The following is a 14366-nucleotide window of genomic DNA, read 5'->3' as shown; positions in this document are numbered from 1 at the left end:
TAGAGCACCTCTTTTGTATCAGAAGATCCCAGGTTCAATCACTGACATTTCTGATTAAAATAACTCAGGTGGCAAACAGTGAAAAAAAAAGACCTTTCCCAGCCAGTTTGGTGTAGTGGTTAAGAGCGGCAGGACTCTAATCTGGAGAACCGGGTTTGATTCCCCACTCCTCCCCTTGAAGCCAGCTGGGTGACCTTGGGTCAGTCACAGCTCTCTCAGAGTTCTCTCAGCCCCACCCACCTCGTAGGGTGATTGTTGCGAGGATAATAATAACACTTTTAAACTGCTCTGAGTGTGGCATTAAGTTGTCATGAAGGGCATATATAAATTGAATGTGGTTGTTGTTAAAACCTTGGACAACACAGATGATACTGTGCTAGGAAGACCAATGGTCTGATTCAGTATAACTTGGTTGTTTGGATGGCAGCAGCAAGGGGGAGGCTTTGGCCTCTGTGTCCCTTCTGTGGACCAGTGCGGGAAACAGGATGCTGAACTACACGGACCCACCGGTCTGAACCAGCAGGACAGCTCTCGTGTCTTTACCTTGGAGGAATTTTTCCCAGTATTTGTATGTGTAAAACTAATAAAAGCAGCAGTGCTTTATTCCAGCTCACAAAGTCCAGCTCACAAAAAAATAGTCTTTCCAAGAAACACATGTTCTCCAAATGAGTTTCAAAACATCAAGTGACCATTGCACTGGACAAAAAAGATCAAATTTCTGTTAAGAGTCTTTAAGTCAAACCAGTTCCTGCGTATCATCAACACTAAATTAGGTTAAGAGCACGAGACAAGTACCACATTTAACAAAACATCGCAAGAAAACAGTTGTCACAATGCAGGGGCAGCAGAAAAAAAATCAGGAAGATTCTACAGTGAATGCCCTGATATAAGTAAGTTGATGGATCTTGGTTTGACCGGGCAAGGTATCACGTATTTTTCAGCAAGAGTATGCACTGGGTCACCTAACACAGATTTGCGATGCCTTAATCCAAGGTTCCTCAATGTGGTGCCCAACAGCACCAGGGCATCTGCAAGTAAATCCCCTGACACCCACTCAGCTTTCCAGAAAGTGGCCAGGGCAATCGTAAGGCAGGGTTTTTTATTAGTTGCCCTCATTCAAATGAAAGGGCTTTCCACAGGTGCAATAGCAGTTGTGACTGCTGAAGATCAGGAGGGCCAGTAAACAACTGCCATGTAGTTCTATTGCATCCTTATTCAGGCTTTCCTTTTTAAAATCCTCTCTCCCTTCCTCTCGGGCTTTCCTTAATTTCTTTTATTCCTTTCTGTGGTTCTTTTGCAAAGGGAGGAAGGTGGCGTTGTCTTTGGCTCCACCTTGTGCAGAAGCCATTTTGGATTTGGCGCTCACCGCCCCCCTCTCAAAATTCCAAAACTGCGTGCATGCTCAAAAAGTTTGGGGAACCCTACCTTAACCATCCAAAGCCACTCTTACTTTGCAAACCTAAAATATCAGTGGACCACAGACATGACCCCCCCCTGGGGGTGGGGGGGGGAAATACAGACCAAAGTCAGTCAGACTTTTAATAATTCAGCTCAAAAAGCTACACGTTTTGAGTTCATGAATTCGGCCTGAACATTATGACAGAGAAGAATGATTCATGCTCTAAAGCACAGTAGTTATCTAGAAACCAAAGAAATCTAAATATAGGTATGCTAACATTAAATCATCTGGCCTGATCTCCCCGCTCCCAGTGTCTGAGGTGCTTTAGCCATGCTGCCCCATGACATACCTGCCTTGTTAAAATAGATTAATCTGGCCTAACTGAAGGTTACTAACTACAAATGTGTTAAATTTGACAAATATCGTAAGATACCAATTTTAAAAGGTGCTTTGCTGGACTATTCAGAAAATTTGAGGACCATGCAAATGGATGAAGAATTGAGGGGTAGTTGGTGAGGATGATCCAAAATGTGTTATGTGAACTAAAAGCCTTTTGCTGTCACATATCGAGCTCAGCAGCTCCATAAGCAACGCTCCAAAAACTGGAGAGCTTGAAGAGGCAATACCATTACTTTTAGAGCTAAACTACAAGAGACGAATTACACGAGGATGCTCACATGAAAGGAGTTGCAGTGTTAGCTGGGAAACTGAGTTTTAAAAGACAGATCGGAAGGCTCTGTCAATTTCCCCTCTCTACAGAGCCAGCAAAGGCAGCTCCTCAGGGGTTTGTTTATTTCCTCTTTCCCCTCCTGAAGGCTCTGTCAGTTTCACCTCCCCTTCTAGGAGGCAAACCCTCTTAGGAGTGATCTTTGCTGCTCTGTAGAGAGGAAAAATTGACAGAGCCTTCTGATCTGTCTTTTAAAACTCAGCTTCCCGGCTAACATTGCGACTCTCTTCATGCGAGCGTCCTTGTGCAATTTGTCTCTTGTAGTTTAGCTCTTAGAGCCTCGCTACAAGTGACATCTTTCACGCGAAGGGCACTTGATCATTTTCGCAAGTCTTTCTGGGTACTGAAGTCCCTCTCCCACACCCCTTTTCCTTCTGTTCCTTCCCCTCTCTGTTAGCACAGCTGCCTGAAGAGACGGAGAAAGCCTACGGAGAAAGCCTACGACAGCAGCTTTTGCAAATCGTCTTGCTGGGGGGTGGGGAATGCTCTAGAAAAAGCTGACATGTCGGTGAAGTCCTCCCCTCTCTGTTAGAACTGTTAGGATCGCTGCCTTAAAAGTCAGAGAAAGCCTGCGTTTGCAAACCGTTTCTCCAGTCGCCAGCCTGCTCTCAATGATCTTTGGGGGCGGGCAGCTTCAACTTTCTTAGCTTTCTCCACAGCATCCCCCCCCCTCCCCGAGCAAGACGATTTGCAAAGTTGCAGATGTCACATGTAGCGAGGCTCTTAGTCTCCTTGTTCTGTAACAACTGTGCTCAATGCAGCAATGTAAACTAATGCAACTGTTGCTCACCAAAATCAACAACATGATTTAATAAAAAAACTATTTAGCAAGCCAACTCTGACATTTCTCCTGGGACAAAATTAATAAAGACTTCATAGGGAAAGACAACACCAGCCATTAATATCTGGTGAAACTTTCTAAGAGTAATATGCATATTTTATTAAAGATGTTTAATAAACCTCATCACTAGACAGAGCAATTCATGTGATGAACTATCCATTTCTAACAAAGACCAGGACACTAACAATGACCACGACACTACTACTAAGTATTCAGCAGTCTTGCCTGGGAAGACCTGGTTTGGTTTATTAAACAGACTTGCACAAAACCTACCATAGCACAGGAGTACCTGATTTTCTGGGCTGTTTCATTTTCATGAGCAGGAAGTCCTGCTGCATCAAGGAGAAATCATTTGTAGTTCTGGAATCAGATGCCATCAACGTGCTGATGACACCTAGCTCTGTATCTCTATGTCCAAATCGCCTGGTGATGCAATAGAGCAGGACACATGCAGATAGCTGGCACGTGCAGACTGCACCCATTTTGCCGTCACTCCATTGGCTGCTCATTATTTACTAGATTCACGTCAAGGTACTGGCCATCATGTGAGGCCTACACAGCCTCAGACCTGCATATCTGTTGGACTGGCTCTCTCTCCTACGCTCCATCACAAGAACCTCACTCATCTAAGCAGGGCCTTCTGCAGGTACCACCCTGCAAATGGGCAAGATCAACAACTTCCGGCACATGTGCACTCTCTGTAGTGGCCCTCACCTTGTGGAATGCTATGCCTGAAGAGGGTAGAAAAGTACTCATGCTTCTGGCATTTCATGAACTATCTAAACAGATTTGTTCAGGAGGGCATTTGTATAAAGGTGAAAGGGCTTTATTATAACAGAATGGTTCAGGAGATTTTTCAAAGAAGGGAACTGGTCTGGACCTTACTACTATGTACGGCATATGTTATCTGTAGCTGTATGCATTATCTTGTTTTCAGTGCATTGTATTTTTACTTATGTATATCATTTACTGCATGTGAACACATGTAACACATTTATGCTTTGTTCAGATTTCTGATTTCTTTCCAATTTCTGCAATCTCAGTCCTATTACATTGCTTGTTATATGTCTCACCCTATTCACTTGCATTCTGCAATTCACTTTGCATCTCAGTGAGAAAGGCAGCCTATAAATAACATAAATAAATAACCCCTCTTTGGGGGGAAATGAGATTCACCTCCACACAAAGCAGGGCCTTCTTCATTGTTGCTCCACAGTAATAGAACACACCCCTTGCTCAACAAGATGTGTGCCACAATCTTCAAACATTACTATCATTGCAGGCTTGTGGAGGGGAACTTTAAAAATTCTGTACCAACCCTCAGGATATCCCAAGACTGTGCATAAATAAACACAATGCAGCTTTCTTTCTTTGTGTAAAGCACAACTGAATACCACCTAGATCTCTAACATTAACATAATCAAGCCTCCATATTAGGAGACAGCGTCTTATATACTAATAAACAAGCAGCCTGATCTGAGGATATTTATGTCTGGATGTAAGCTGCATTCAGTCCCCATTGTGGAGAAAGGCAGTATATAAATGAAGTACATTAATAACTATAGATGAAAATGGGGGGGGGCAAATAAAGGGAAGTTCTTTAGTGGGTTGGAAGGAGAGAAGGATGTAGTGAAAGGAAAGCAAACGGAGGCTGCCAGGAAGAAAGAGGAAATAGTGTGGGGAAGAGTATACAGGGAAAAGTAAAATGCTGCCTCTTCCCTTGCAAGTTTCTTACCACGCAACTGAGCCCATTTCGGCCAACAACATGCAACTGGGCCATAGGAGAGAAGCTGCCATGGGGGAAGAGAGAAAAGTGACAACAGGGAGGCACACAAATTTGGGTGGAAAGCAGAAAAGGAAACAGGAAAGGAGGGAGGATATGGGGGTAGGAAAGGGGGAAAGAACATGGTGGGGGATGGGGAAATGAAAAGCCCCTCAGGAGTCTTTGCTTCTGGGCTTCCCAGCAGCATCTGCCTAAATGCTGTTGAAAACAGGGTCTTGTACTAGATGGATCCTTGGTCTGCCCCAGCTGAGCTCTCAAGAGCTATTATTTTGCATACTATGCTGTTAGCTGCACAATCTTCCTTCCCACAAGCACCAGGATTCCTTATTCCAATACACACATCAGCTCTTATCATATAAATGAGCTCAAGAGGCTTCTGCAGGCTCACTAAACCTAAAGTCTGCTGAGAACCTCAGTCTGCGTGAACTTGCTTCATGCATACATTGACACAAAATACATTTATTCAAGAGTCAAGCCTTGCTGTGAACTACTACAAAAGATTGATGCTTTCCAAGTCCTACACAATGCGAGGCCTTAACAACTGCACTGCATATTTCTGAGCCAATCTACTTTTACCTTCCATTAGTTTTGTGTGCATCTGACAATGAGATGTATTTCAGCTATCCCGAATGTGCTTGTAACTTGCTACTGCAGCACTGTGGTTAGCCAATCACCCATGGTAAGTAACAACTCCTTCTGGATAAAAGAAATAACACTACATCGACCACTCAAGTTGCTCTGTGACACACTGGTGACATACAGGCTGAATGGTGATGTTCTTTTTTGTGGGCTGATAAATTTTATGTGCTCTTCTCAAAGGCAATACTTCTTAATTACAGGTCAGCAAAAGAAAGGGAAAAAAAGGAAGAAAGAAACTGTTCCACCCCAAAGGCACAGGGCAGTGTCTAAGGAAGTAACAAACTGGAGTTGCCAAATTGGAACCCTACACACCCTAAAAGGGTTTTAACTATTATCAATCAATCAATTTATTTTGATACACAATCAGCTCCAGAGAGTAAAAAAAAATAGGATAAAAAAATAAAATAAGAAGAGGGAGGGCACATGCAGTGCCTATCATCAGAATAGCAGCTTTTTCAGGAAAAGTCAGTAGGACTGACATCTTCTGTCTGTTGCACATATCAGGATAAGTAAAGCTACTTGACAGATATTTCAAGCGCAGGTCAAATGCACATTAAAGAGCTGCACCGGGGACTGCAAAAGGGAGCCCTCACAATCGCACTCAAACACTACCCCATAAATGATTCTCCAAACTCTGGGAAAGAAAAGGGAAGATTGACAGATCTACAAGGAATGCAAACAGGATCTGTCATAGAAGCCAACAACGATTCCCAATGATCTCATTTGCTAGAAAGATTCTTGTGAGCCACAGGATTACTGAGGCCACTCAAGACAAGATCCAAAATTAGGTTCTGTGATGTTCCAGAAAAACCAGAAGGTTTTTGTGATACCACTGCACCCCCAGTTTAAACTGGGGATTTGCACAGGTTTGTTACTTCCCATTTGCTGGATTTCTAATCGAGGAAAGTACGAAAAAAGTCCGTTAGACAAAAATCCCCTCACAAAGCATCCTCCTTGGTATGAAAAATTCTGCTAGCAAAACCAACAAAAGCCCCTCCTGCACCGGAGACAGAGCTCCTCACTGTCCCTGAAGTCAAGCTGAAAGGCATGGAATCAGCTTGTATGTAGCTGTTTGCACCTCTCATGTTTGGTTTGCGTGGCCCCATTTTTATTTTGTTTTTGTGCCATATTTGGGAAGCTCCGTTCCAACTGGTTCTCAGGTTGAGAACTAGGGGGGAAGGGAGACACAGAGGATGACAACCTGCCCGTCCTCAACAAGGAGGTCGCTTTTTAAAAACTCTATTCCTAACAGGTGTGGATGGAAATGGGGTGAAATTGACCTACATCCTCCACTAAACTAGGAGGTGAAATTGATGAAGATTGGTCAATTTCAGTTAAACAGTCTGCAAAAAGAAGGAAAAGGGAACTTCCCCCTCCCTGCTTTCAAACCAAGGATTCATCAATCCTGCTCTGGACTTAACATTTTCAAAAAAAAGAGGAAAGAGAGGAGGGGAGGGGAGATGGAAAGGAGAGAGGGAGTTGCTGGATAGACAAGAGTAGCCAATCACAATGAAGTGGGCTGGCAGGGGACGGGAGAGTGGGGAAGTGGGTGGAACACCTAAAAATTGAATAAAGTGTATGCATGGGGAAACAGCAGACTGCAAAGATTTTTTTTTTAAAGTCATGGTATAAGCGCTCGCAGGAAAGCTACAGAAAAGCTGCATAGTGGCCACAGTGACTACTCATGGTGGCAAATCTGTTACAGACGGTTAGAAAAAAAAACACTGCAGTATAAGAACTGAACTAGCAAATTAAACCCATGTAGACTTGGCTAAAGATACAAGAAACACACGTACACAGATTTCTAGAAGTTCTGAAGCCATAGTGGGAAAGTTTTCCCAGTTTTAAAAAACAGCATAGTCTAGACATGGTATATATATAACACTTTAAAAACACTGAACAGATAATACAGAATGCCGCATACAGCAGCACTATTTGATGATTCTGTGAAATAAAACTGTGTTTTTACGATTGAAATAAAAATACAATGTCCAGAGACTGAGTGGCAAGGTGCTACAACATAAGGTATATACACATATTTTTGCAAGCTGATGAGCTAAAATTAGAAGGATCTTATCTGGGTTTAGAAACAGATTAAGTCTCTATTTATCATCATGAAGAAACAGAAGAAACTAGTCAAAAGGTACTAGAGCCAAAGATATAGAACGATACTGGTGTTCATTTAACATTTATAGCAAAAAGTCCAGTAGCACCTTTAAGAATAACCATCTTTATTGAGGCATAAGCTTTCGAGAACCACAGCTATCTTTTTCAGATACTGGACTCTTTACTATTTTGCAACTACAGACTAACACAGCTAATTCCTCTGGATCTTTAACATTTATGTAACTTTTCAAAATTCTCTACATAAACATCACAAATTTGTAAGAAGCACCAGTCATTCCCCCCACCCCGGTCTGGCAATGGTGACAGATGCTGTGATACAGTGCAAACAATACTACCATATCATTAAAATGGTTGGATCCAACTCAAGGAGTTTAAGAAAAGTGAAACTCTGCTTAGGACAGCACTATAAGCCCATTATTTCTTAAATAAGGCACATTAATATAAAGTATTTGTTGGGGAAGCCTTCTGAACAGGTAAAGGACAGCAACAAAAATATTTTAACACTATATCCTGTAAGGTATGTTGCATGTTCTCTCTATTGTTCTACTGTATCAAACCTCAAAAACTCATTAAAAGTTTGTTTTTTTCCTACCAAATCCCACTAGGTCGACCACTAAACTACCCAAAAGCAATACTGAAGACAGCCTCCATATTTGGCATTTCTCTTCCTATAGCTCTTATTCAACCAACATACCTCCTAAAACCATGTGAGATTCCGAGGACTAGATAGAAAACTACGAAAATGAAATGGGCAGGGAGGGAGAAGAGCTATCCAGAAAGGGCAGGGAAATAAAAATATTTTAATTAGAATACTGGAACCACTGGCCAGCTTTCAGAATTACCAAGTACTTTTAATTAATTTCAAGTTAAGACAAGGCCAGATACAAACAGAATGAGTTAAACAAACATGGAAAATGCACCATACAGAAACGTCACAAAAATCTGTTCATAGTTTCTGTGCAAAGTACCATCACATTACTCTTATAAAACTCTCATAAAATTCCAAGCCACATATAGAATACTTCCTTTAGCACATGTTTTCTTTTCCTTTCCCTCCCTAGTTGCAGAGTATTCAACCATAGACAGTTTTTGGACAGTTTAAATACTCCCCTTTGCTCTCAGACTGCACTAAATCAGTATTCATTTCTCAACCACTCAAGTACCCTAGAGTTAAATAATGGCAACTAGCAAGCAGCGCTATAAGAATACATCTCAGTGCTTCAGATTTGGCCTATGCTAAAACAGGCTGCTGTACAGTTCACAGAACAGTTCAAATGTTATCTACCGTTATACATTAAGTGAAAGTTAATGTTACAATTCACAGAGAAGTGCAACATCTTTCATGGCCCTTGCAGACATTGAAAATAAATTCTTTGACTTGCTTCACTTTGTACAAACCAAGTTCAGTTGCTGGAACCACAATAGCCAGGCAGATAAAGACACAAGGAACAGTGCAGACAGAACACGGGGCACAATCTGTCCTAATGCAGAGGCAAAAATTGCCCCTGGACTCAAGTGTTCTGCCTCCTTCTCGTCTTTGTGTACATTAGAAGATCAAAAACAATTTTTTTTACTGAGCATGTGAATTCCACTTCTTTGATCAGCTACCTTGAACTGCCAAACAAGTAATGCAGAAACTCAGAACTTAATATTTCACTTGTTCAAGGTAGCAAAAGCAACGACACACAAGTTCAGATTGAAGAAATAAACGTTAATTTAAAATAAGTAAAACTGCAAATTATAAAAAAAGTATTTCAATCATGTATTCATTTCCCCCATCATCATCAATAAATGTTAAGAAAAATCTCACGGCTGGTACTATCATATTATTCAATACTACCTTCCCCAAATAAACAGGAAGATTCTCTCTTTTCCCCATCCATGTATTTGTATCCGATTTCTTCCAGATACCTCAAGTCAGCACAAATGGTTCTCCCCTCATTCATTTTATCCCTATAACAGCATGATGCAGTGGTTAGACTGTCATACTAGGATCTGGGAGACCAAGGTTCAAATCTTCACTCTACCACGGAAGTTTACTCAGTAACCTTGGGCCAGTCTCAGTCATTCACAGTGTTGTGAGGATAAAATGGCATGTGTGTGGGGGGGAGGGGGGCATATTGTAAACACCTTTGAGTCCCTGCTGAGAAGGGGGATAAGGAATAGATATCTAGCTAAAATAAATAAATAAAACCCTGTGAGGTAGGTTAGGTTAAAAGAATAACTGGCTCAGGGAGCTCAGGGGCAGAGTAGGGATTTGAAGCCCGGACTCCCAATTCCTTCTTTGACTCACTAAGGTCTTTAACTGTAATAGCCTTTGGCCTCACACAATAAATGCTAGCTCCCTACCATTACGTTCCCGAATACTCTTAAGCAGAAGTAGACAAAGGAATAGAAATAACACACAAGTCTGTTTGATGCACTAGCACATAATTCCTAGAAGTCAGAACAACGTCCTTGAAAATTAGATAACCGGCATTCAGCCTCACCTTCATGATGCAACCAATCTACCTTTCAATTGTCTAAATTAAGGTTCCCATCTAAGCTGGAGGCTGGTAATAAGCATTTTGCTTCGGCAGCTTATGATCTCTTTCCCTATAGAGAAAGTCCTGACTTCACTGAAAGTCAACTGCAGGCAAGATGAGTCTTAAGTAAGTGAAAGCTGAGCACTTCCCAGCCAACAGCGCCAACAAAAAGCATCTCACCAGACATGAACCTCACACAAAAATAAATGTCCTCCCCTTTTCCCAAGAGAAGGGTGTAACCCTCTCACCTGGAGCTGTAAGTCTAATGATTGCCTCCTGTGCAACATTACTTTGGGTGATGGCCAAGGGTATTTAAGCAAGCACCAACAAGGATGGGGCAAAGACAAACACTCGGTCATCCTGTACGAAATAGTTTTCATTGCAAACTACTGAGATTTGTTCTCTCTGTTCCAGGTTCACAGGCTGCCCTGGCACATAAAAAAGGGCACAGACAAAACACAAATACTTCAGATGACTACTCTTGGTTTCCTACTGAAAGAATGAAAACATGCGGGTGCTATATCTTATAACTACGGTTGCCCGCACTGCCTCAGCAAACGCCAGAAGATTTTCACAGCTGTCAGGGGCGGGTGCAATGTCACTTCCAGGTGATGATCCAAGAATTTCCTATAATCACTATGGATGAAGTGTACAAAGACAAAGGGAAATTCCTAGAGAGTCACTATGGAGGCCATGTTTTCTCAATTCCTCAAAGGCAAGAGATCAAGGCTGGGGTTTACCTACCTTGGGAAGGCAAACGGCAAGCCTATCTGCAACATTACAAAATCACACAGACAAAACTCCCCTCAAGTTATACACCTTTTGAGGTGAAAAACTATATTTTTTAAAAAAGCCACACAGCTGAGATAAACTTGCTATGAACTTTAGATCTGTATCTAATTGAAACAAGAATTCTATCAAGCTACATGTAGGTTATATCAACCTCAGGTCATCTTGGGAACAGATCAACTCTTACTTTAACACATTCATCAGCCTGTTAGGACACCACTTGTCATCTTTATTTTGGTAAGACAGCAATTGCCCTTCCCACATATTTGTAACAATGCAAACAGTCCTTTGGTAGCCTGATGGCACATGTGCACACACTTAAGGCTTTTGCAGGACACAGCCTGAAAAGCTTCCCTTCTTGCTTATGTGGGAGAGATTCCTCACTACAGGCATCCAGGCAACTGGCTATTTCTAAGCCCAAATTACAGGGTGAAGCACCACCCAGCTCTGTTAAACTTAGAATTAGCAGAGATAATTCTGTCACAGGGCACAGCTCACCCAACTATGAACATGTTTCCAAGGTACATTTGATTATGTTTTAATATCTGTCCAGTACAAGCTTTAACAAACCAAATAAAAACTGAATCTTTTTTTAAAGAGTTCCTCACATCAGCAACTACAAACACACTGCCTAACAGCAAGATGCTTTGATTCAGAGCATCCAAAGAAGGGAGCTCTGACTCACAAAAGCTCATGCTGCAATAAATGTTAGTCTTCAAGATGCCACCAGCCTTCTGTTTTGTTTTGCTTCCCAGCTAAGCCTTTTTATTATAACATCAAGCATCTTTTGTAAGAATCTGAAGCAGAAAAACTGGAAATGGTAAAACTGGCAACAGTGTAGTCCGCCAAGGATCGTCCACTAAAAGCCAGGGAAGCTCAACTTTGGCCGCAAAAGGACACTTTCCTTTTCCTCTCTTCAGCTGAATGGCCACGAGTGCAGAGGAAGGTAGTAAAATTCCTATTAGCTCCTGGGTTTGACTAAACACATGTATGCTCCTATGTGCCACGTGTGCTTTAAGTATGATCCTACTGGGCAGTTAGTTATATGTTGTCTAATGCCAGTCCTAGAATCACTTATGCTCTGTTTCAGCATTTCTTCAACTCTGTATTAGATTCTTGGTAATGCTATGTCTTTGTAAACTTGTATTTATTTACCCTATAGTATTGTTTATAGAAATGTCCTTAATATTGATTGTACTAATTTCACACTATATAACCAGCCTTGAGTCTCAGTGAGAAAGGCAGACTATATAAATCAATAAACTTGGAGAGTGGGAATTGGATTCTCAGGTTGGTTTTGTTAAAGCTTACACCTAGAAGATACAGAAATGCATATCCAAACATACACGTGTGAGGGTATTCAGGCTGGGGCTGAAAACTGAGTTGAGATACAAATCTGTGATGTGGATGCCAAGCAGTTGCCGGCCCAGTAGTCCATCTAGCCCAGCGTACCGCTTGACACACAGTGGCCAACCAGCTGCCCTGGAGGGCCAAGGCCTTCCCCTCCCAGCATCTCTTACCTATACTAATGATCTCTTCCAGGTGGCTGAGCTAAAATTCCCGCCTGCGCTCCTAAGCCACCCAGTTCAGAGCTACTCCAATAGCGCCCCAGAGGAGACAATGTCCTGCGAGGGGTGAGAAGCCCCCCCAGTGAACCCCCTCCCCGCCAAGCACAGCCACTCAAGACCCCCGCCCTCCCCGGGGCCTTCCCCGGCTGCCCTCCGCAGAGCCCCGGCCCGGTTTCTGGGATGCTGCGGGTGGGGGGGGGGGGAGAGGCGGAGTTCGCGGGCCGCCTCCCGCCAGGAAAAGTTGCTGCTCGCAGCGGCCCTGTCCTCAGCCTCGCTCACCTCCCGTACGTCCTGCAGGCACTCGAGGACGGCCAGGTTGTTGGGCCAGCTGTGCTTGGGGCAGACGCGGGTCACGTCCTCGCGGCAGGCCGGCTCGTCCGCCAGCTTCCAGCCGCCGCCCGGGGGGGCTCCCGCGCGAGGCGGCCGCCCGACACCCCCGCCCGGGGCGGCCCCCGCCAGCGCCGGCTGAGGCGGCTGCTGGGCCCCAAGGCCCGCCGCCTGCTGAGGCTGCAGCGCGGCCCCCGGGAAGCCGGCGACGCCACCCGCCCCCTGCTGCGCGCCGGCCGGCCCGAGAGCCGCGAGCAGCAGGACGAGGAAGAGGCCCGGCCCGCGGCTCCCGGCCCGGACACGTCCGCACGGCGCCATCTTGGAAACGACTCCTCGGCCCGGCCCGGCCCGGCCTCGCTTGCCATAGACCCCCGTCTACCGCGCGTGCGCGCGCCGGCCCCCTCGCCCGGACGCCATCGAGGAACCACGCCCCCCCGTCGCCCCTGTGCGCACGCGGAGCGGCCAGAGACAAGGCCGATGACGTCAGGGCCGTCTAGTGCAAGCCTGGAGCGTCTCGTGGGATGAGCGTGGAAGCTCCTTGCCTCCCCCCTCCCTTGGTCGCTTGGCAACCGCTGCCGCATGCGGGGCCTGGGCAGGTTGGCAGTGAGGCCTTGTGGGCTTTGGTGAGGTTTAGGGGGAGCTCCAGATTGTGTCTATAACGAGCCGAAACAAGCCAAATGGAGAAGATGTCCGCCCGTAATTCAGTCTGGGCAAAGGCTGCAGTGTTCGCTGCGGAGAAACCAGCGAAGTGTCCTAACGACATAAAGCAGGAATGCAGTGTTACTTTGAAGACTAACGTTTCTTCCAGTAGAAAAGAGTAAGAGTCCAGTAGCACCTATATGACAAAAAAATGGTGGTAGGGGATGAGCTTTTGTGAGTCACTGCTCACTTCTTCAGAAAGCTCATCCTCTACCACAAATTTTGTTAGTCTTATAGGGGCTACTAGATTCTTGCTATTTTCTACTGCTACAGAGCGACTAACGCGACTACCTATATTGAACATTTCTTCCAGTTTAAGCTTCTTTAAGTTAGTGCTGACTTTTATCAAATGGACCTGAACATTGCTTCCAGCGTACGCTTTCTTGTGGCAGAGCTCTCTTTGGCAGATGGATTTGGTGAAGTGAATTCTGACTCAGCGAGAGAAAGTGTCCTTTTTAAGGGGGAGTGTTTAATATCAACACTATTGTAAACGTAGGAGGTAACTGAGGTGATTTTACTTCTCTAACAGAAATAAAGCTGCAAAGTATATAGACCATTGGGCAGCCAGCCAAAGTGCGAAGCTGACCATGGTCAAGGGAGTGGTTTTCTTTCTAAGGTTTCTAGTGAGCCTCTGTTCGGAAATTTTTGGGATGCTCTATTGTTTTCTCTATGTGACACTTTGTGGTCTAAATTGACTAAAGAACCCTTCTTTGTGTGTGCTGATCACCCCTCATTCCATCTTGTATTTTAGTTTTAACAACAAAGGCCTTGCTGTGTACAGTCAGTTTGTACTCTGATAACAAATGAAGGTTACATATGTTTCCTTCCTGCCCTGCTCTCAGCCTTGGGGATGTTCTTCCTCAGCAATTAGAGACAACCATGGAGTCTTTCTGATAGTTTATGCTACATGACCTGAAGGGAAACAATCTCAGCCTGTCAATC

At 44.1% G+C, this 14366-nt stretch overlaps 1 protein-coding gene across 2 annotated transcripts in view; it reads right to left on the bottom strand.

The window, feature by feature from the left end:
- The window catches only part of GLG1 (golgi glycoprotein 1), a 93822-nt gene extending 80738 nt beyond the window's left edge, over positions 1-13084 (bottom strand). For both annotated transcript variants that reach the window (XM_055000192.1, XM_055000193.1), the window contains exon 1: positions 12678-13084. In XM_055000192.1, coding sequence (XP_054856167.1) covers positions 12678-13043 — 366 coding nt within the window. In that variant the 5' untranslated portion in view covers positions 13044-13084. The remainder of the gene's footprint in view (positions 1-12677) is intronic.
- Between the last annotated feature and the right edge of the window lie 1282 nt (positions 13085-14366).

The sequence above is a fragment of the Eublepharis macularius genome, chromosome 16 (assembly GCF_028583425.1).
Source record: "Eublepharis macularius isolate TG4126 chromosome 16, MPM_Emac_v1.0, whole genome shotgun sequence".
Classification (NCBI taxonomy): Eukaryota; Metazoa; Chordata; class Lepidosauria; order Squamata; family Eublepharidae; genus Eublepharis; species Eublepharis macularius.
Note: the sequence above shows the minus strand (reverse complement) of the source record. Positions and strands in the feature narration are given on the sequence as shown.